The sequence below is a fragment of the Monodelphis domestica genome, chromosome 7, assembly GCF_027887165.1.
Source record: "Monodelphis domestica isolate mMonDom1 chromosome 7, mMonDom1.pri, whole genome shotgun sequence".
Lineage (NCBI taxonomy): Eukaryota > Metazoa > Chordata > Mammalia > Didelphimorphia > Didelphidae > Monodelphis > Monodelphis domestica.
This window is the reverse complement of record NC_077233.1, coordinates 258,854,006-258,877,615: the sequence shown is the minus strand read 5'-3', so window position 1 is coordinate 258,877,615 and position 23,610 is coordinate 258,854,006. Positions and strand designations below refer to the sequence as shown.

At 39.0% G+C, this 23,610-nt stretch overlaps 1 protein-coding gene across 1 annotated transcript in view; it reads right to left on the bottom strand.

Moving 5' to 3' along the window:
- EPB41L4B (erythrocyte membrane protein band 4.1 like 4B) overlaps positions 1-23,610 on the bottom strand; it is a 267,526-nt gene that overhangs the window by 36,557 nt on the left and 207,359 nt on the right. The window contains exons 18-20 of the mRNA XM_016423826.2: positions 21,641-21,766; positions 10,338-10,405; positions 2,882-2,992 (exon numbers count right to left, since the gene is read on the bottom strand). Of these exons, the coding sequence (XP_016279312.1) occupies positions 2,882-2,992; positions 10,338-10,405; positions 21,641-21,766 (305 nt within the window). The remainder of the gene's footprint in view (positions 1-2,881; positions 2,993-10,337; positions 10,406-21,640; positions 21,767-23,610) is intronic.

The window sequence follows — 23,610 nt, the reverse complement described above, 5'->3', positions numbered from 1 at the left end:
CCTAGCTATGTGACCCTGGACAAGTCAATTAACCCCCATCGCCTAGTCCTTACCACTCTTCTGCCTTGGAACTGATACTTAGTATTGATTCTAAGATGGAAGGTAAGGGTTAAAAAAGACTGATGATATATTAGATTAGATAGATTATATTATACAAAGACTGAAAACTATTCAGCTCCGCCCTAGTGGTCCCCAGTGTATATACACATATGGTGTATTGTGTGTGTGTTTTCCCCCAGCATGGCTATAGGTTCAGAACTCTGGGTCTAACACAACTCTATTAGCAAACACAATTTGCTAAACTTTGTTGTCATATCCAGCCAAAATCTGGACAGCAACCCCTCTCCCCCCCAAAAAAAAACAAACAGTCTGAAACAAAAAATAGTGATTCTTTCATAGTTATAAGAACTCTTTTTGGAAGTCTATCAGATGATCATGATATAAAATCAAAGGTCCTGGGGGAAAAAGAGGGCATCTAATAGTACTGAAAACTGCCCTCCCCATATTCCTTATCACTTTCAGTATAACTAACATGAGAGATACCATTTTTTTTTAGTGTGTGTAGAATTAGTTTAATGAAGGATACAACCAGTGGCTAGATCAGGATTCAAAATACGATTGGACTGGAGGGAAGCAGGAAGAGGAAATTGCAATAATGTTAAAACCAAAGGCTACAATAAAACTTTTAAAAGAATAAAAGGAAAAGAAATAGCTTGTGGAGTGTCTCTGGGTTGTTTGGGACTCCAGTTATTACCTTACAATGTCATCTTTTCTGAAATGGTGCTAATCCTTCTGTATTTTATTTTATTTTAATATGATCTTCTGCTCCTTCCACTTGTTTACTCTTCTCCTCAGTTTGCCTCTTTTCCCTTTGTATTCAGGCATTTACAGATCATTTTGAAAATGTAACTCAGTGTAAGTGCTTCCCAAATACAAATTTTCAGATTCCTTGCAGCCCCGTTTTCTTAAGATGTCTAAATCTCATCTCAACAATCTGCCTCAAAGTTATTAAGCATCTATTTTGAATCACTTCAGGACATCCAAACCTCCCAATTCCTTCTGCTGTCACTTATTACAATCCTGGAAATTGACTGTGTTTTCCCTGGCATTTGACTACTTGACTACCTGATGTTCTCTTTCCATTCAAAATCTGTCATTTTTCTTAAATAGGTGGAATTTTATCTGATTAACTATAATATGGCCTCCTACCCACGGCGACATAATTTCTCTTCCCACCAGAAAAAAGATAATCAAAGAAAAACAACAAGTGTAGTACTAAAAATTATTGAAAATAAATATACAAAAATTATTTTTTTTTCCCATGAGGTCAGGGCCACTTATTATGTATGTGCATAAACTCTGCATTCACTAAAAATATCAAGCTATAGATAGGTAGTACTTGAAAATTGGATTTACTTATCCTGAGGGAAATAGAACAATACCCACAATACAATTTCCTTTTTAATATATAAAGGGAGTCAGGCATAGGTTAAATTTACAATCTATGAAGACTGTATATCCTTATTTCCTACCTTGTCTATCGGGCTGTGAAATCCATGGACTATTGTACTGTTTCTGGGGAGTATAGGCATAGATTCTCTAAACTTCCCCAGACCAGGTACCCACCCCTTCTAACATACCAATTCTGACTATTGTAATGGGTAACATTAATATATTATGTGATTTATTTATGCTGTGAAAGTGAAAGACAAGACAACCCGATCCTGCATGAGTATCCATGGAACATTTCGAGAACAAAGGAAGGGTTCTAGGGTCTTGGACTAACCTTCTAGTAATAATTATGTTTCTTCCTTAAGGATTAATCTACAGAGACTTCCAGGACTTAATCCAGAAAACAAATTACAGAGAGAAAAAAATGAAATTATCTGAAAGTCTTTCTCACTCAACCTGTTATCCTCCTTAGATAATTTACTGAAAAACATGGGCAAGACTAATATAGAAAAAATGGAGGGACTGATACCTGAAACAACAGAGGAAGTACCCACTCTGATGCAATCATGAATCTTTTGAAAAGATGACCTGAAAACATTATTATGCAAACTGTGGAAGTTCCCTCTTCTCCTCACTCCATTTAGGAGGAGGAGATATTGCTCTTATGCCAATACATGACCCTTTATGGAGATGAGGAGAAAAAGAGAAAGGGAAATAGCTATTATTTATACACATATTATTCCTTAATTTTTGTGACTGTAATATACCAGTGAGAAGAACCTTGGAGTGGAGGATAGAGATCTGACTTTTGAACCAGGGAGACTTGGGTTCAAATACCATCTCTTACACAAATTGGCTATGTGATCCCAGGCAAGTCATAAACTTCTCAATGGTATTTGTTGTTGGTCAGTCGTTCCAATTGTATCTGATACTTTGTGACCCCATTTGGGGTTCTCTGAGCAAAGATACTTGAGTGTTTTGTTATTTCCTTCTCCAGCTCATTTTGGAGACAAGGAAACTGAGACATACAGGGTTAAATGGCTTTCACAGAGTCACATAGCTACTAAGTGTCTGAGGCCAGATTTGAACCCAGAAAGAAGAGTCTTCCTTATTGGGGCTCCAGCTGTATCCTCTGTACCACCTACCTGCCCCTTAAGCAAGAGATAGCTTCTGAGTCAGGAAGAATTGGATTTAAATCCTGCCTCTAACACATTCTGGATGTGTGACCCTGGACAAGTCACGTAATTCCTCAGTGCCTCTGAGGCCCAGGCAAGTCTCTAAGATGATAAATGGTGGAACAGGAACCAACCAGAATTGCATTAGTAAAAGAGGAGTCTGTTCCATGGAGATTGAAGGTCTTCTTCCCTCTTTTTCTTTCTCCTTCCCCTCCACCCACTCCACATACCAAAACTTGCAGTGTAGAACTCACAAACTGTATTGTCTTGTTAATTTTCTCACTCGTGGGGGCTTAATTTCTTGCTTCTCTTGCTTTTCTGTAGCTGTTGGTGTAGCTTCTACTTTTATAGAAGGAACAGGGCTTCTGGAGAGAGGGGAAAAAAGCATATGGTAACATTTTTGTTTTAGTTATTGTTTTCCCAGCCAAGCCACACCGGGATATCCTACCTTTCTTGGTGAATTAGAAAATCCATTTGTTTTGTAGAATGTTAATTCTCTGAGGTCAGGGACTCTGATTTCTATCTTTGTATCTTTCCCCAGAATTTAGCACAGTACCTTAACGGTAGTTTATATTTAATAAATATTTCATCAAGCTGAATTTACTTCCTTTTCTTGTTTACTTTTTGCATACATTGATTTATTTAGGATATAAACTTTTTTTTTTGGAGTCAACCAACACCCAAACAACTCTTCTGGGACATAGTTTATTGTCTGTTAACAGCAACGAAGGATATGTCCTTAAAATCTGATTGTGTAGTATATCGTTACAATGACATATCCATTTCCATAGCATATCCAAAGTGAAATAAGCACACAATTTAAACTCTAAGGGAGAAGAAGAAACAGACCAAAGTTCTTTCTAGAAGTTACATGCCTATTCCATATCCATTTGAAAGGCAAACCTCATGCTGAATATAGTTCCATTTCTCCCAGAGTGCCAAGGGATCTAAGTGCCTATTATGGACATCTGTAATGGGACACACTTCCCTAATTCTGTTAAGAATATCATGATCTTGCCAATCACCTGAATTCAAAACCTTGACAATATTTCTGTCTTTTTCTTCTCCTTTAAACCAGATATGGTCATTTGCAGAGTCCTGCCAATTCTGTCTCCTCAATCTTTCTTCCATTAGCCTCCTTGATTTCATTCACACACTCACACACACACACACACAGGCTCAACTATAAAATTCAAGCTTTCATGATTTCTCATCTGGTCTGTTGCAATAACTCCCTAATTGGCCTCTGTTTGTCTGATCTTTCCTCCTCAATAATCCATCTTCTGCACAGCTACCAAACTGGTATTCCTCAAACTCAGATCTGATCATGTAAACCTGCCCTATTCAAAGATTTGAACAATTTCTAATTCCTTCAGGATAATCATATTCCTCAGTCTGATTGAACTCACCACAATCTCCCTGTCTCTCTAGTCACTTCATAACAACATTAGACAGAGCTAAATGGGATCTTAGAAGCCATCTAGTCCAACTCTCTCATATCACAGACAGGAATATCATAGAGTGGTTTGCCCAGAGTCTGCTAGATCCCAGATCCCCCAGCACCAAGGCCAGTACCCTTCCTATTGTATGATGCATGCCTTCTTTCATGTACTACCTGTTCCAGTCAAACTAGTCTACTTTCTATTCCCTGTAAACAATATCCCAGCTCCCAACTCAGTCTTTGCATAGGTATCTCCCCCTTTCCTCCCCCTTCCCCCCATTTCTTCATATCTAGAATGGATTCCCTCTTCTTCCTCCTCACTCCTGACCCCTAGCTTCCATTTGTGTAATTAGGATTTGATCCCTAGGACTCTAAATCTCAGCTTCCCATGATCCTTCTCATGTTAGGTACTAATGAAGGGAAGATATAAATTGTGTGTAGCTCCGCCCTCTCACGCTTTTTTCCCCTGATCATGGTTTGTGGAGGTGGGATGAGTCCCAGGCAGGAGAATTTTTCTCACGTGTCTTTACTCAGGCTTTTACTTTTGTTCTTGTACTTTTCCTACTTCAAGTGATTATTAATAATAAATCTTATAAAATATAATACTTGGAATTATTGGATATTAATTTTAATCTTACACATTCAAGCTCAGCTCAGATGCCACAAGGAACAAGGGATTTCTCTTGATTTCTCCAGGACATTCAATCCTCGCCATTCCTTCTAATATCATCTCTTGCAGCCTTAGAATTTGTCTTTGTTTCTCCTTCTCCACCATCACATTGTAATTACTCACATTCCCATGCCCACTCTCAATATAAGATCCTTCAGAGAAGGAACTATTTTTTCCTCTGTATTCTCAGCATCTGCTAGGAATTTGATAAATGTCCACTCAATAACCTGCATCTGCATAATCAAAGGGGAAACTGTTTTGTTTAGCTCCTAAATATTATACAAGAATTCAGGGGACATCTCTTAGATCAGAAAGATTCAAGAATAGAAGAAGTTGGGATGCCGATACTATTGTGCATCTGTAATTTCATCAATATGGGTGGGCCCTTCTTTACCAATGAGAAACACAAGCATTCTCATCCCGTGTTTGCTGTTCATGATTTCCCAAATCTTCTCTACATTTAAAGTGCCTCAGGCTTCTCTTGATTCTTGGGGCTCTCGTCCATACCTGGAAAGCTCTTTATCGTCACTTCCACCTCCTGGCTTCCTTCAAATTTCAGTGAAAATTCTACTTCCTCCAGGAAACCTCTCCTGATCCCTCCTAATTCTAGTGTCTTTCCTCTATTGATTATCTCCAAATTTTGTTGCTTATATCTTGTTTGTATGTTTTTGCCTTCATGTGGTCCCTCCCCATTAGAGAATAAGGGTAGAGGCTGTTCTTTTTTGTCTTTCTTTGAATTTGCAGCATTCAGTGCAAGTGGTTGGCACATAGTAGGTGTTTAATAAAGGTTTTTTGATTGGTCACAGAAACTATCAAGTGGAAATAAGAGACATAAGAAGAAAAGAAAAGTAGCATTAATTAGTGATTCCTTGCTCAGGCATACAGAGGCAGCCATTTATCAACCTAATAACAACAGAGAATTCTGCTCTCTTCCCAGGGCAGGGATCCAAGACTGAAAAGAGAATCTCTCAAGCCATATTAAAATGGATAATAATTACCCACTTGGGGGAATTCATGTAGTCACAAATGATAATGCCAGAAAAGAGTCTAAGAGGCATTGCCGAGAAGAAGATTGCATATGAGTATCCCCTTAATTTGGACACTAGAGAGAATGGCTACAAAGAAGGAAGGCTAGCAGTTGAAATATCCAGAAGTTCTATTGTTGTTCAGTCATTTTTAGTCAGGTTAGATTCTTCGTGACCCCATTTGGGGTTTTCTTGGCTAAGATATTGGAATGGCTTGTCATTTCCTTCTCCAGCTTATTTTGCAGATAAGGAAATTGAGACCAACAGGGTTAAATGACTTGCTCAGGGTCATATAGCTAGTGAGTATCTGAGGCCAGATTTGACCTTGAGAAGATGAGTCTTCCTGATTCCAGGCCCAGCACTTTATCCATTATGGCACCACCTAGTAGCCCTACCCAGAAGATCACAGGATGCAAAATATAAGAAAAGAGATTGTAGTAAAACCTATGGCCATAAATATCTATACACAAATATTCAATGTTTAAGCTTAATGATTTCTCACAAGAGTGTTCTCTGCCAGACTTCTCCATCATGGTCCAGAAACCTCTTCCTTTTGGAAGATCACTTCAGTCCTAGAATTTACATCCTCTCCTAAAGTCTCTTTCTCTACTTGGATGGCTTCTCTTAGAACCTTAATTTAAGGAAGATGCCCAGGTGAGTCATCTCTTCATTTCTCCACAAGGTTTAACTTTAGCCTTTCCATCATGTCCCAGCGCTGAGGCTCTTCTCTCTCCACCTCTTCCCCCTTCAGCTTCATTTTATATATTTTCTTCCTTTATTAGAATTCTAATGATTTCATTAGAATGACCTTGAGGTCAGGGACTATCTCTCTTTTTTCTTTTTTTTGCTTGTGTTTGTACTCCTATCACTTAGTACATGGCCTGGCACATAGATAATGTTTAATAAACACTTATCAAAGGGTCAGAAAGTGATTCAGGGGATAGAGAGCCAGGCAATATCTGATCTCAAATACTTCCCAGCTGAGTGATCCTGGGTAAGCCACTTAATCTCCACTGCCTTGCCATTATTGCTTTTCTGTCTTGGAAACAAACTTAATATTGATTCTAAGACAGAAGGTAAGGGTTTAAAAATAATCCTTTTTGAGTGACCGACTAGACAAACCAACAAGAGGAACTAGAAGATCTGATGTACAAAAGTCAAATTTGATCTCATAGGTATCAGTGAAGCTTAGCGGGATCAAATCTGTGATTGTACCATAGCCCTAGAAATGGGATAGGTAGTAGGATAGCGACTGTTAATTAAGAAAATATACTCCTTTGAGAGGATCCAGGAAAGAGATGGGAAACATGAGAGTGAAGGTCAATGATCACTAAAACAATAGTGATTTGCCCCTGGAATATATACGAAGATCACTTCATCATAAAGAGGAAAGAGACGAAGAATTTGAGAAACAGATCCAAGATGGCCTGGAGGCTTGCTATAATATTGATTGGAGGGGGGGAAACTTCAATGATCCGCTCACATGTTAGATCTTTGTCTCTCTCTCTGCCTCTCTGTCTCGAAGCAACGAGGGGAGAGTCTATTCTAGACCTTATTCTCACTAACAGGGAGTTCTTGGTTGTTGCAGCAGAAATGATGAGAGATCCCGTGGGGGTGGGGAAGAGTGAACCTTCTCTCTGAGAATGTATGATAGAGAAGGAAAGGAAGTCCAGGAATAGTTTGACACATACCTCAGACTTTGAGAAAGTAGATTTCAAGAGGAAAGAAAGGTAAGATCTCCTGAACAAAAATACAATGGGAAGGTCAGCCCAAGGAGGGATGAGAGATGCTCAGATATGAAATTCTGAAGACCCAAAGGGAAACAATTTGAAGCAGGAAGGAAAAAGTGACCTCTCTGAAGAAGCCAATGTGAATTTCACAGAACTCACAAAACAACTTAGATCTACAAAGAAATGTAAGGAAGATGGAAGCAAGGCTAGAAAACAGAGGATGAATAGAAGAGTGTGGTGCAGTTTTATAAAACGTGTGTCAGAATTGTCAGAGCTTAGGAGATTCTAAAGCTCATGAGAGAAGCTAAGACCAAAAAACCCCCAAGAAAACAAAACATTTGTGGTTATATTAGGGGAAAAGGGAGACTCAAAATAGGAATAGAGGCTTTGCATGGTTTGGATGGAACTATGACAAGCGACAACAGAGAGAAGGAATTGTTTCTTGACTCTTATTATATGTCTGTTTTTTCTGCCAAGAAGAGTGACCTTCGTACTGGAAAGGATGTTGGCCAGTCAGGAGAGGCATGGGGTACCTGGAGTTAGGGATGGGGAGCACCAAAAAAAAAAACAGAGAACAGAAGGGTGCTGAAGAGAGATTCTTCTTACTATGTGATTGTGTGTAGGGCTGGCTTTGCCTGGAATTTTTTTTAAACCCTTACCTTCCACCTTAGAATCAATACTGTATATTAGTTCCAAGGCAGAAGAATGTAAGGGTTAGAGGCAATGGGAATTAAGTGACTTGCCCAGGATCACACAGCTAGAAAGTGTATGAGATCATATTTGAACCCAGAACCTCCCATTTCTAGGCTTAGTTTTCAATCCGCTAAGCCACCTAGCTCTCCAACCTGCCTGGAAATGAAGAACAGAGAAACCAATTCAAGATGGCAAAGAAATAGCTAGGTAGAAAAAGGATCTCAAGATTAGATGGCTAGTGTGCTCATCATAATTTGGAAAGACAAAGAAAATAGGGATTGATGATTCTGATGACTATTCCCCATGTTTGAAATGCTTTCTCCTCATCTCTACCTCATGGCTTTCCTGCCTTCCTCCAAGTCCCAGCTAAAATCATACTCTCTACAGAGAACATTTCTTGGTTTTGCTAATTCTAAACCTTCCCTCTGTTAATTGTATCCACTTTTTCTTGCATATATATTGTTTCTACATAATTCTTTGCACATTGATTCCGTCATTAGATCATGAGCTCCTGAGAGCAGAGACTGTCTTTTACCTTTCTTTATATCCCTAGTGATTAAATAGCCTGTCACATGGTAGGCACTTAATAAATGTTTATTTACTGCCTGACTTACTCATGGTCAATGGAGACAAGCTTACATCACGACAAAGGGCAATCTGTTTCCATTTGAATTAATCCATAATATTACACTATCATTTTCTTTCTTCTTGTTTTTTTAACCCTTTACCTTCTGTCTTAGAATCAATACTGTGTACTGGTTCCAAGGCAGAAGAGCCATAAGGGCTAGGCAATGGGGGTTCAGTGACTTGCCCAAGATCACACAGTGAGGAGGTGTCTGAGATGAGGTTTGAACCCAGGACCTCCTGTCTCTAGGCCTGGCTCTCAATCCACTGATCCACCTAGCTGTCCCCTATGCTATCATTTTCAAAGCAAGTATCCATTGAAGCCATCATATCTTCCCTTTAGTCAAGAATTAATTACTGGAAGTCACTTGTTAATTATATTTCAAGATTTTGTCTGAGGCAGGAGAACTTTCACTCTACGAACATCCCTCAATCAGAAGTTTCCTTCCAAATCTTCCTCTTCACAGACAATGGCTAATGCCAATCAGATAACCTAATTTAAGCCTACCGGAATTGCCCATTTTCTTTTGTGTGACTCTGCTTTCTATCATAGAATTCCAAGGATAGAAGGCTTCGCTGTGGCTGCATTTCAATCAGATTTTGAGAGCTAAATTCCTCTAAAGGACAATTAGGGCATGGATAAATTTCATCTACAAAAAGGAGAACAGAAAAACAGAGAATCAGTGGACAATTCTGATTGGTGGTCAGCCATTAGAGGAACTTTCCAGTTCTATATCTTGCTGGCTGACCCCGTCTACCAGGCTACATTAGCATCTTCTACCTCTTTATGGCTACTTGCTGAAATTGTAGAGTCAACCATGGCCACCACTACTACCACTAAGGATCAACAGTACATTTTAAATCGCTGACCTAAAGTTTTTCTACACCCTTTCAACTCGAATTGTGGCAATTTAATTTCCTGCCCATATTGATTTTTAAAAAGAAATGTTGGTGAGGCAGCTAGATGACTCTGTGGATAGAGATCCAGACCTAGAGATGGGAGATCTTAGGTTCAAATCTGGCCTCAGATACTTCCTTGGCAAGTCACTTAACCCCAATTGTCTAGTCCTTACCATTCTTCTGACTTATTTATTTTAAATATTAAATTAAATAATAAAAAATTTAAAAACCTTATATTTAGTTTAAATTCTAAGATGGAAGCTATGAACTAAAAAAAATAAATGTTGTTGTTCAGCCATATCAATTCTGTCTGGCTCTTCCTGACCCCATTTGGAGTTTGCTTGGCAAGGAAACCAGAGTGGTTTGCCATTTCCTTCTCCAGCTCATTTTACAGATGAAGAAATTAAAGCCAGCAGGGTTAAGTGACCTGTCCAGAGTCACGTAGCTAGTGAGGGTCTGAGGTCAAATTTGAACTTTCTGATTCCAGTCCTGTCTACTGGGCCACCTAACCCCAAAAGAAATGGAGTCAAGACTTTTGTTTAGAGAATAATGATGAGGCTGTGCTGGAGAGTAAAGGATTCATTTAATAGGTTCTCCCCGTGCCCCTTCAACTAAGAAGCAACAGACCTTACATTAGGGTCCTGAAGAGTGGATTTCTTATTGACATTAGCAAAATCTGGCTCCTCCTTCACAACCTGTTAAAGGAAAGAGACGGTTTAGTGACACGTGAATATCTTTGCATTCATGAATGTCCCATAAATGTCAACGAAAAAGTCAGTGAAAAGAGCAACAAATCAGCATTTGCAAAGTCCCTACTATGTGCCAAAGTCACAGAGTGTGCGTGTGGACTATAGAGTCCATGAAAAAGAATTACATGGAACAAGGCTGACAAAGTAGTTGGTGCTTATCTACAAAAGATTTTAAAAGCCAAATTGAAGAGTCTATATCTGACCCTGGAGGCAATAAGGCACTGATGGGGTGGCACAGTTAGGGAAGCATCCGAGCAGGGTAGGGGAGTGACATGCTTTAGTAAAATGACGTTGGTAGTTGGATGGAGGATGGGTTGGATAAGGAGAGAGACCTGACCCAGGGAGAGCATTAAGAAGCCATTTCGATAGTCTGGGCAAGAGCTGACATTGGCTTGCCTTAGGATGGTGGCCATGTGAATAAGAGAGCAGGGGAGTGATCTACTAGATGTTGTGGAGGCAGAAATAATAGAATTTTGCAAGTGATTTGACGTGTGCAGTGAATGAGAGTGAGGACACTGGCTCTTGTAGATGGAGAATTACTTTTGTGAAGGAGAACTTGTCTTGACATCCATTCCTTGAAAGAACAAAACACTGTTTGTTCAATTATTTCAGTCATATCTGACTCTTCATGTCCCCATTTGGGGCTTTCTTGGCAGAAATACTAGAGTGGTTTACCATGTCCTCCAGTTCATTTTACAGATGAGGAAACTGAGGCAAACAGGGTAAAGTGGTTTGCCCAAAGACACACATCTAGTAAGTGTCTGAAGCCAGATTTGAACTTGGATCTTCCTACCTACAAGTTTGGTGCTCTATTTGCTGCACCACCTACCTGCCCCTATTAAATGTCTAGAATTTAATAAACATTTGATTATTTATGCCAATATGAAATCATCCCATTCTGTGGGTCTATCAAAAAGCAGGAAAATTAATTATTTGAATTTTATCTTCTTTCCTTGGTTCATTCTTCCACTAGCATTGGTGTTAACCAGTAATTGTAGAGCCACAGAATCCAAATAATTAGAAAGGTACCTCAAAGATTTCTAGTTCAACCTGAATGAGACTCCTCTCTGTAATATCCCTCAAATATTCAAGGCTGTGCTTGAAGTTTCCAATGGAGATTCCACTGTCTCCCAAAGCAATTCATAAAAAAAAAAAACCTAACAGGGTCTACCTTGCTTTGGCCATTCAAGTATATTTCCAAGGAAGACATCTTTCTAAAAGGCTTTAAGATCCTGGGTAAGTATATTCACCTCTTTAAACTTATTGCTTTGGCTTAGAAGTAAGATGATCTCTAGGAATTCTTAACCTAGGACCTATGAACTTGTTCTTAAAAATATTTTGATAATTGCATTACATTATAATAAATCTCCTTTGTTGATTTTATGCATTTAAATTGCAATAAAATGCAATTTATGCATTATTTTAATGTATTTAAATTGTTACTTTGAGGTGTTCATTGGTTTTACCAGATTGTCAAAGCAGTCCATGACTCACACAAAAAAGTTAATAACCTTTAACCCTTTATTGGTAAACTGATGGCATGTGTGTCAGAGGGGCTGCTCCCTTCTCCCTCTCCACCATGCCTGAAAACATTTCTCTTATCACCCGCCCCTCTGCCCAGCAGCAAAAAGGGAGCACTTCCTCCCTTCCCAGTCTGGGGTAAGGTGGTGGGGCTCACATATAGCATGAGGGTGCAGCTTGGGCACTTGGTCTCTAAAAGGTTTGCCATCATTGCCCCAGGCTATAATACTTCTCTATCATTTTATAGATGAGAAAAGTGTAAACCAGAGAGGGTGACCTGACTGAAGTCAAACAGAGAGTAAGAAGAAGGAGAGCCAGTATTTGGACATAGGTCCTATAATTCCAAATTAATTGCTTGTTAATATTATAAACATTTTGCTTTCTTATAAAGTTGATAATACTTTTGCCTGTTTTGTGGTATAACTACTTGTAAGGAAAGTGCTTTTTAAACCTCAAAATGCCACAGATGTGAATCTTCAATGTTAAAATCTGTATGCAATTGGGAAGAAAATAAAGAAAAAAAGAAGAATGTGAATTTTGTCATTTTGAGAAAAGAAAACAAAAACAATTGATATTGTAGGGTTCATTTAAAAATTTTTAATGAACAAAAATCTATTTTTCTTTCTCACTTTTTATCTATAATATTTAAAATTATGAGGCTGTTTGTAGCTGAATAACTTTATTAAATCAAAATAGTAGTAGTAAAGAGAGGGAAAGGTAGAAAGATACTTAGCTCTCTAATCCATTGGCTGCTATAAAGGACCTGTAGCTACAACCCAGCAAGGGTCCCCTCTGCTCCTCCATGTGCATGCCAAAGACCAAGACTCATTCCTGCTCTGAACTTATAAGCTTTTTTCTCCACTCACTAACTCTCACATGTCACATCTCAGGAACCAATCATAGTTTCTTAATTTGCCTGGCCTGCCCAGAGGGGAAGTGCCTGTGGAATCAGTTTCCTGTCTTGTTGGTTCCTTGGTTCTTTAACTTCCTCTTCTAAGGCTCATCTATACCTGAATTTACTCAGTGGTCTTTGACCTCCACATCACTGAGAGAGGATGTTAAAAAAAAAAAGTAATACTGGAGAGAGAGAAAATCTTTTCTGACATACCTGACCATTGAGAAGGGGGAAAAATCCCTGTAAGAAATCTTCACAGTCAAATAAGGGAAATGGGGTAATTGAAGTTATGTCTTTTCTTTGGTTTTACACTAGGCCTTGTATCAACTTGGTACAGCACATAGTAGGTACTTAATATACATAATATATATAATATATGTAATATATAATATAATATGATGAGAGCAGTCCTCACCCTTGTGATACGAAAGTAATAATGCTTCAAGTACCTGGGGTAAAATTCAGGTTTATTATACTAAGACAATAAGAGACTGATGGTCGAATCCATTTAAAAATTAATAACCTTTAATGATTCCTCAAGGTTACATTCTCTATTTAATGGCTTCCCCAGACTTTCCTTTTTAGTACTGCTCAGAGCCCTGGATCTGCCCTTCCTAAGTTACCTGCAATCTCCAATGATCACCTGTTTTTAAAGCAAGACAAGGAAGTAAGCTGAGGATGCAAGCAATGCTGTGTTTTAGGATGCTTATTATGTTGGGCAACTGTGATATTTTGGGGGGATTTAGGGGAAAGAAGATCAAACAGAGTTTCTTAAGCCTACAGAGGACATAGAATCATAGATTTAGAGCTGGAAGAAACATTGGGGACTGAGTCTAATTTCCTCATTTTACTTATGAGGAAAAGAGGCACAAAGAGCCTCGACTTGCCTAAGGTCCTGTGGCTAGTAAGTATCTGAAGTGGGATATGAAGCCAGGTCTTCCTCGTGCCAAGTCCAGTGCCCCACACACTAAATCATGTTGCCTCCAAGGGGGCAGGGTTGGTGGAAGAGTTATTTCCCATGTAAGAGGGGAGGGGAAACTGCAAAAGAATTGGAAATGAATGTTGCAATAAATAAACTTGCCTCAAAGAAGAAATATTTTTAAAAACTACAAAAGAATTGAAAATGAATGTTGCAATAAAGAAGCTTGACTCAGAGAAAAGATGTGAAAAGACACTTTTCCCCCACTTTGAAAAGAAGATTGAGAATGAAAAAGAGATTTTCCAGTCTTGAGGAATACGGTCTGTCAATAAGATGGAAGAGAAACTGTAGAAAGAGATAAGGTCATAAATTCCAAGCTGGAAGAAACTCCAGAGGACACTGAATCCAATCGTCTCATTGCCCATGTCTCACAAATGAGAAAACAGAACCAGAAAGTTTACATAACCTTCCAATGGCCATACGTCCAATAAGTGTCTAAAGCTTGATTCAAACCCCAGGGTTCTCTCCATCCTTAATGACTTTTGGGGAATGAAGTGTCTTGAGTTCCTCAACCAGTATAAAAAGGAAAGGTCCAAATGCTGATTGGTCAGTTCTGGTGTTTCCAGGTGTGTATATATATATATATATATATATATATATATATATATATATATATATATGTATATTCTTGAGCTGGACAGAAAATAAGCAAATAAGCACACCTCCTAGATACAAACGTGTGTGTATGTAAATTTATTTATTATATTTACATATTATATATAATATATATTAATATATTATATCATATTATATATTATATGTTATTTATATATAATATATATGTGTTATATATTATATATATAATTACATATATATATAAAGCTGTATGTATATATATATACATACAGCTTTCACTGTACCTATCCTTTTATATAAAATGATAAGTGAAAGCTGCCCCTGTAAAATAAGGGCTTGTATGAGACTGGTCCTATGATGGCGGACAGAAGTTTAAAGTACAAAGCTACTCTGGAGGAAGTAGATATGACTGTCACCAAAATGGTACTGTAAACCTCAAAATTCCTTAGACTTATAAATGTTGGAAATTTCACCATTGGGATATTTCATACTTGGAAAATTTCTTACTGATAGTCTATTGGAATGGGAACTCCATTGGCATGGGAGGTTCCTTCTCTTCCCTTCTTAAGATTACTTTAGGACAGAAACCTTTTGCTGAACAATGGAAAGGACTTTGACCTATGCTTAAGCATAGAACAGGAATTTCTTTGAGTCTTGATTGATTTTAGAATTGATACAATGGAGATACTCCACCCTATTCAGTCCTAATAGGATTGAGTAAGGGCTGCAGCCTAGATCAAAATTTAATTATTTCTAAATCTCTACCATACTCAAGTTAACAGGATTTAGAAAGGGCTGTAACAAAGGAGTATAGATTTAATCATTTGAAAATATGACCTTCAACAGACATGTGCAAAAAGCCAGAAACCTCTGGGCGGTCCTGGGTTAAGCGAGAGCCTCCATTGGCAGGCAAATTGATGAAGAGTGATTGGTAGATGTGAGGACTGAGGGGAGGCAACTTGGATGGTTTCCTTAAAGATAGGAGGGTCTGGAGACTCGAGGTGGTGGTTGTTGAGTTTTTGGGTCGGTGTGGTTCCTGGGCTCGGAGGAAGCTTGCTCTGAAGGAAGCTGAAGGTGGGGGCCTCTGAGACTGTTTCTCCATTTTGGACACGTGAGTGAAAGGGACTGATCTCTTTTCTTTGCCCCAGCTATCTAAGGGCTTGGGCCTTTTGGCCCAGCCTAAACAGAAGGGGTATTTAAGCCCTATTCCCTTCTCTCCCCTTTCTCTCTCTCTATATATCTCTAATTCCTTTCTTGCTCCTATTGTAATTAAACTCCAAAAAAGGCTGACGGCTGACTTGAGTTTTTCATTTAGGAATTACATAGCTGATTCCTTGGCGACCTTAAATTAATATATATCAGTCTTTTAAAGTGATTCCCTTGTAACAGTACCAAGGATTCCTGGGACAACTAGGTGGTATAGAGGACAGAGCACTGGACTTGGGATAAGGAAGACTCAGCTTCCTGAGTTCAAATCTGGCCTCAGACACTTATTAACTGACTGGCTATGGGCAAATCACTTAAGCCTGTTGACCTCAGTTTCCTCATCTGTAAAATGAGGTAGAGAAGAAAAGGACAAACATTCCAGTATTTCTGCCAAGAAAACTCAAAATGGGGTCATGAAGAGTCCCAAAAGGCTGAAACAAAAATTGAGGCTTCCATGGCTCCTATAACTTCAATCGGAATATCCACCAGGTCACTCACTATATGTTCCCCAAGCCAGAACTCCTTGAGCAGAAACAGGAGCCACTGAGGTTTCCACCTGAACTATGGGTCATCTCTCTTAAGGAGAAGATAAAATAGATTCCTATTGAGGATCAACCTCTTCTAGAACTTTTTAAGCAGGAACAGGCTAACCAAACGCCTTCAAACTGAAATTTTGGGTAGCTCCCCTGACTTCTAATTTCTACCTCTGTCAAGTGAGAGGGTTTGAAATGGATTTCTAGTCTTTTTCAGTTTTAGTATTCTAGAAGTTTCTATTATGATCAATGCTTTTGAACCAGTGTGTTCAGCCCTATAGTGAAAAGGACCAAATTATCTGTCCCTACAAAACTTTGACTGCATCTAGTAGGTGGCACAGTGGGTAGAGAGCTGGGCCTGGAATCAGGTCTTTCCTGAGTTCAAATCTGGCCTCAGCCACTTAATAGCTGTGTGACACTGGACCAGTCACTTAACCCTGTTTGCCTCAGTTTGTTCATCTGTCAAATGAGCTGGAAGGAAATGGCAAAGCACTTCACTATCTTTGCCAAGAAAACCCCAAACAGGGTCACAAAGAGTTTGGACATGACTGAGATGACTAAACAACAACTGAGGCATCAAAACCCATTGGAATATAATTTTGGAGAATGCTATAGAAGAGATTCCTGCTCAGAGAGGGTTGGACTAGATCCCTATGAGGCCAGAGGCAAGTCACAACATCTACAAGACCTCGTTCACAGGTTCATAGATTGTTTTTGAAGGCCACTGAATCCAACCATCTCATTTTACAGATAAAATATAATGTGAGAGACTAAATGATTTGCCAGTGCCACACAACTAGTCAATGTCTGAGGCAATATGTGAATTCATGTCTTCCTAACTCCAAGACTGAGTTGTAAATTAGAAGTAGATTAGATGACCTATCATGTTCATTTTGGTTCCAAATCTGGGAACCTCTGCTCTCTGGGGATCCCTTCCAGCTCTAAGTTCTACATAGAGTTCATGACGGTGGGGATGAGCATCCACAGGTGAGGCAAAATTGAATTTTTATCTTCATAAAATTATCTTTGTCAACTTAATAGGTTTCTTAAATGCATTTTAATTGAATAATAATTAATTCTTTGCATATTAGGGAGTCTGTAAAATTTTCAGATGGTTGTTGGCAAAATGTACTTCTTAGAGTCTAAAACTCTAGGCACAAATCCTTTTAGGATTCAGACTTTGGGAAATGTATTTTCTTATAAAAGAATCAATTTCCTGTAGATTTTAAACTATCTGTTTTTATCAAATATTTTCATCACAAAGTTTTTCCTCATCTGTATTTTGTCTTGGCCAACAACATAGCTTTTTAAAATGTAGTGACCAGGGGGCAACTAGGTAGCTCAGGGGATTGAGAGCTGGAGACAGGAGGTCCTGGGTTCAAGTTTGATACTTTCTAGCTGTGTGACCCTGGGCAACTCACTTAACACCCATTGCCTAGCCCTTACCACTCTTTTGCCTTGGAGCCAATACACAGAATTGATTTTTATTTTATTTTTTTATTTTTACTTTTTTAATTTTACTTTTTTTTGGCTACAATACTCACTTTATTTCCCTCCCTCCCTTTCACCCACCCTTCCTGCAGCTGACACACAATTTCATTGGGTATTACTTATGTCCTTGATCAGAACCTATTTCCATGTTGTTGATGTTTGCACTAGGATGTTCATTTAGAGTCTACATCCCCAACCATATCCCTTCGACCCATGTATTCAAGCAGTTGTTTTTCTTCTGTGTTTCTGCTCCCACAGTTCTTCCTCTGGATGTGGAGAGTGATTTTTCTCGTAGATTCCTCCAAGTTTGTTCTGATCACTGCATTGCCACTAATGGAGAAGTCCATTACATTCGATTGTGCCACAGTGTATCAGTTTCTGTGTACAATGTTTTCCTGGTTCTGCTCCTCTCGCTCTGCATCAATTCCTGGAGGTTGTTCCAGTCTCCGTGGAATTCCTCCACTTTATTGTTCCTTTGAGCACAATAGTATTCCATCAGCAGCATGTACCACAATTGGTTCAGCCATTCCCCAATAGAAGGACATCCCCTCATTTTCCAATTTTTCACCACCACAAAGAGTGCAGCTATGAATATCAGAATTGATTTTTAAATGGAAGGTAAAGGTCTTTAATAAAAGAAAAATTAGTGGCCATTAAATCTTAGCTAAGCCTTATGCTTTACTTAATTTCACTTATCTATAACATCTGAGACCACTATCCTTTGCTTCCATAATACACAGAAGAAAAAAGATATCATAAAAGAACACGGAAGCAGACAATCAAGTAGTCCAAAAGGTCTGATATCTTGGTGAGAAACGTCCTTGATTCATAGAGAAATCTTTGAGAACCATTGGCGGAAACAGAGATTGGCATAGGAAATATCCCCATCTTGGCTGATGAGACTTGGTCGTGCCTTGTGGGGCTTATGTGAAATCAACATGTTGGCTGGGACTTGACATTTGAGTGTTTGGTGGTTTAGGGCTGGTAGAGATGTCAGTCAAGCCTCTGAAAGGGAATGTCTTGTAGGGGAGGAGGGGGAGATGACCTCCTGCTTTTGGTCAGAGGAGGATGCTGTGAGCTTGGAAGTATCTAGGAGATTCTGGATTTCTGAACAATATTCTAGTGGCATATCAGGACAACATTTTACACTGTTAAGTAAAGGAATGTCATAATCTCTAAAGAGCATCACAGTTGCAGTCAAGGACTGCAAAGGAAAATGGGTTGCAGCATACTACCAGTCACTCAGCCAGCATCTACAAGACAGTCTAATACAGGCCATTACCAGCAGTCCTGACTATTGTCTTGCCTCTGGATTTTGGTGACTCTGGAAGACAGTGAGGCTGATGACTTTGCAAAACTACCTCAGTGCAATCCAATTGATTTTCAAGTCAAGACATCAACCCAAGACCCTCTTTGAAAACAAAAGATGAACAATAAAGTTTATGCCAGCGTTCAATGTGTATTACAAAATATATCATTCAGGAAAAGTCTGATCAGAAAAGAAGGTAGTCATATAGAAAACAAGGGACAGTTTAATGAGCAGCCTAAATATTAAGGAAGCTTCTAATGCATTAAAAAAAAAAACCCTTAGCTTCTGTCTTAGAATCAGTACTGTGTATTGGTTTCAAGGCAGAAGAATGATAAGTGACTTGCCCAGGGTCACACAGCTAGGAAGTGTCTGAGGTCAGATTTGAACCTAGGATCTCCAATCTCTAAGCCTGGCTCTCAATCCACTGAGCCACCCAGCTGCCCCCTTTTTAGTGCATTTCTTAAGCTGTGGGGATAGCATATTCCTCAGTTTACTTAGATCCTGATAATGTTGCCCCAAGGTTAGAAAGCTCCCCAAGAAGAAAAAAACACTAGCACAAGAGCAAAACTAGTACAGCATTATTGTCATCTGTCCTGCCATTGCTTGTATTCCTTTGTAGTTAAAAAAGGCTAGATGGATGGATGGATTGCTTTTTATTGTGAAAAAGTCATTTTTATGCATTTACATTAATTTGTCTTGCTTCCTATGTTTTTCCTATTTTTAAGAGATAAGATTATACTCTCTACAACCATGATAAATACATTATGTACAATAGACCCCAGTGAGTATAGCATAACATCAAAAGCTTCTCTGTAGTCTTTCAGAGCAGTTACTTTTAGAATCCAATTCTCACAGTCCTTAAAGACCTTATCACCTTTCGGAAAAGAAAAGGCATTTAGGTTCTGTCTATGTTGCATGAGGTGAAGATTCAGGAATTTCTCGATTCATTTTAACACACGGATGTATCACCCTTCAAACTTTCAAGAAATATTAGTACTAAAGGAAATCCAAGAACTTCAGAATAATGATTTTATTTTCTTTTATTACATCTTCCCAACATGTATTTATTTGGCTAGTTTGAATTTTCTCACTTCTACTTAAAGATGATTAATTATGTTATATTACTAAATGGCTTATTGCTGAATCTCTACTGCTCCCTGTGTAGTTTAGATATAGCCTTGAGGTACAGCAGGAAAATATGATCATTAAATATTTCCCCATTGTCCACTAAATAAAATTCAAACTACTTAGTGTGGCATCGAAGGCCCTACACAATTTGGCTCTTAACCTACTTTTCCAACCTTATCGCAGTGGCCTCCTTTCACCTACTATGAGCTTCCACCAAACTGGACTGCTGACTTCAGAGACTTCCAATGTATTCCCATCCCTGAGGCTTTGTTCTAACTGTACTCTGTATCTGGAATTCTTTATCCTCATATATTCCCTTATATCCATTTTTTAAACCTTTCTTTCTGTCTTAGAAACAACTCCAAGACAGAAGGACAAAGGTTAGGCAAATGAATTAAGTGACTTGCCCAGGGTCACACAACTAGGAAGTTTCTGAGGTCATATTGGAACTCAGGTCCTCCCAACTCCAAGCCTGGCACTCTATCCATAATACCATTTAGCTGCCCCATCTCCATTATTTTTTTAAATCTTTCCCATCCTTCAAGCCCTTCAAGAATTCTCTATGTCCATGAAGACTTTTGAGATCCCTGTAGCTAGAAGCGATTTTGACCTTTGATCTCATAGCACTTTCTTCTTCAGTTTTGCATGCAGATTTGTATTATATTTATCTACATGCATATCTCTTCCTATGAACATATTAGGACTCATTAAAGAGAGGGGCACATCTCTATATCTACCCCAATGCTTAGCATAGTGTATTTATTTGCATTCCATAAGTGTTTAGCAAATATCTGTTGAATAAATGATTTTTCAAGTGAAATCCTTGAGAAACTAGAGGTTTTTTAAAAAAAATTATTTCCTAATTTTGCCCAAAGGGTCATGAAATGGAACATATCCCCTTTGATCCTGTAATGGTCTGTATCCCAAAGAGATAATAAAAAAGGGGAAAGGACCTACTTATACCAAAATATTTATAGCAGCTCTTTTTGTGCTGGCAAAGAATTGGAAATTGAGGGGATGGCCATCCACTGGGGAAAGGCTGAACCAATTGTGTACATGGTGGTGATGGAATACCATTGTGCTAGAAGGAATGATGCACAGGATGGTTTCAGAAGGGGCTGGAAAGATCTACATGAACTGATGCAGAACGTCATAGGCAGAACCAGAAGAACATTGGACACAGTAACAGCAATATTACATGATGATTATCTGGGAAAACTTGGCTACTCTCAGCAGAGCAGTGATCTGGGGCAGCCCTGAAAGGCTTATGATGGGGAATGCAAACAGGAAGAACTGTTGGAGTCAGATGGGTGTGGATCCAAGCATGCTATCTTTAACATTAGTGTATTTATCATTTTATTTTGGGGTTTGGCTTTATAAGCACGTGTTCTTACAATGATGACCAATAAGGAAGAGTGTTTTACGTGATAATAAAAGAATAATGAAAATAAAGTATGATCAACCAAAAAAATGACTTCCTAGACAACTGACACCTCCAAAATGCATGCAAGAGAATGTAAAGAATTTTACAACAATCACTGACCTGAGCGCTTGCTTTGGAAGCCGTTTCTATCTGGGCTTTTAGAATGTTGCATTTTAGTTGATCAGGAACTGGCAAAGGTAGAAGTGGGAACTGAAGACTTTTTTCAGGAACTTTCTTTTCTTCCACCTGTAAGGACCAGAAATTCAGGAGGGATTATGGGGGGGGGGGGAGAAAAAAAAAAGGAGAACATATGGAATGACTTGCTATGTTTTGTTTTTTCTTTAAACCCTTACCTTCTGTCTTAGAATCAACACTGTGTATTGGTTCCAAGGCAGAAGAGGGGTAAGGGCTAGGCAAAGGGGGTTAAGTGACTTGCCCAGGGTCACACAGCTAGGAGGTGTCTGAGACAAGATTTGAACCCAGGACCTCCTGTCTCTGAGCCTGGCTGTCAATCCACTGAGCCACCCAGCTGTCCCTTGATATGTTTTAAGCAAGAGGCAATTTTAATGCTTAATTGTAAAGTACAAGATAACATAAACACATCCAAAGATAGCTTACATTTATATAATAATAATATGTGATAGCTACGCAACATGAGTTTTGATGTTCTAGTCTTGGGATTTCATGAGATGTAGATGCCCTCTTCCCCAGTTGCATGTCTGACATTTTATTTTAGAGTTGCCTTGGGCAGTAGAAGACTAAGAGCAATTTCAGGGATTGGAGGAGAACCAGGGGATAGTAATGGTGGAAGCCAAAGGAGAGGATACCCAGGAAGATAGGTGGTAAAAAAACTGCAGTGAGATAAAATGCAGATTGAGAAAAACTCTTTGGCCTTAGCCGCTGGGAGATCATTAGCTATTGGGGGTTAGAAGTCATTGTTCATTTTAGAGAGAGCTCTTTCCTTAGAGCAATAGGGTTGGAAGACAGGCTTTGAAGGATCAGAGGATCAGAGATTTAGAACTGAGAGGGAGCTTGGAAGTAATTAAGAGCAGCCTTCTCATTTTATAGGTAGGAAACTTTAAAAATCCTTATCTCCTGTCTTAGAATAGATACTTACGGGACAGCTAGGTGACTCAGTGATTAAGAGCCAGCCCCAGAGATGGGAGGTCTTAGGTTCAAATCTGACCTCAGACACTTCCTAGCGGTGTGATGTGTGACCTCAGGCAAGTATTGATTCTAAGATGGAAGGTAAGAGTTAAAGAAATAGATATTTAGTATTGATTCTAAGGCAGAAAAGTGGTAAGGGCTAGGTAATTGGGGTTAACTGACTTGCCCAAGGTCACACAGCTAGGAAGTATCTGAAGCCAAACTTGAACCCAGGTTGCCCTAACTCCAAATCTGGTACTCTATCCTCTGTGCTACCTAGCTGCCTCAAATGAGTAAATGGAGGCAAGAGAGGCTAAGTGACTTGTCCAGGGTCACACAGCTGTCTGGATTGGGATGGAAACCTAGATCTTGGTTAAGAAATGAATGGGAGGTGACCCTGTCTAGGTAGGAGTTTGGTTGTGGAAGAAAGGAGAGACTTAGGGTAGAAGCTGTATGAGATGGCAGGGTCTGGTTAAAGGATCTGTTTTTTTTCTTTTCTTTAAAGGATGGAGGTAACTTGGGCATATTTGCAGACAACAGGAAAGAGTCTATCGATAGGGAAAGATTGAAGATGAGAGAGAGAGAAGGAATCATGGGTGGTTCAGATTCTTATAAGAGACAAGAAGGGGTAAGATTGAGGGAACAGACAGAGGATCTGGCAAAGAAAAGAGCATGAGGGCAGATAAAGACATAAAAGGATTTTGAGATGTGGAATAAGGGTCATAATGACACTCATAATTGGTCTTGATTTCTCAGCAAAGTGGGAGGGACTCAATTTTTAACATATTTCACTTTGTCAGTTTACTTTCTTAAAATGTAGTGCCCAGGGGGATTGACAGCCAGGCTGGGAGACAGAAGGTTCAAATATAGTCTCAGACACTTCCTAGCTATGTGACCCTGGACAAGTCACTTAACCCCCATTGCCTAGCCCTTGCCACTTTTCT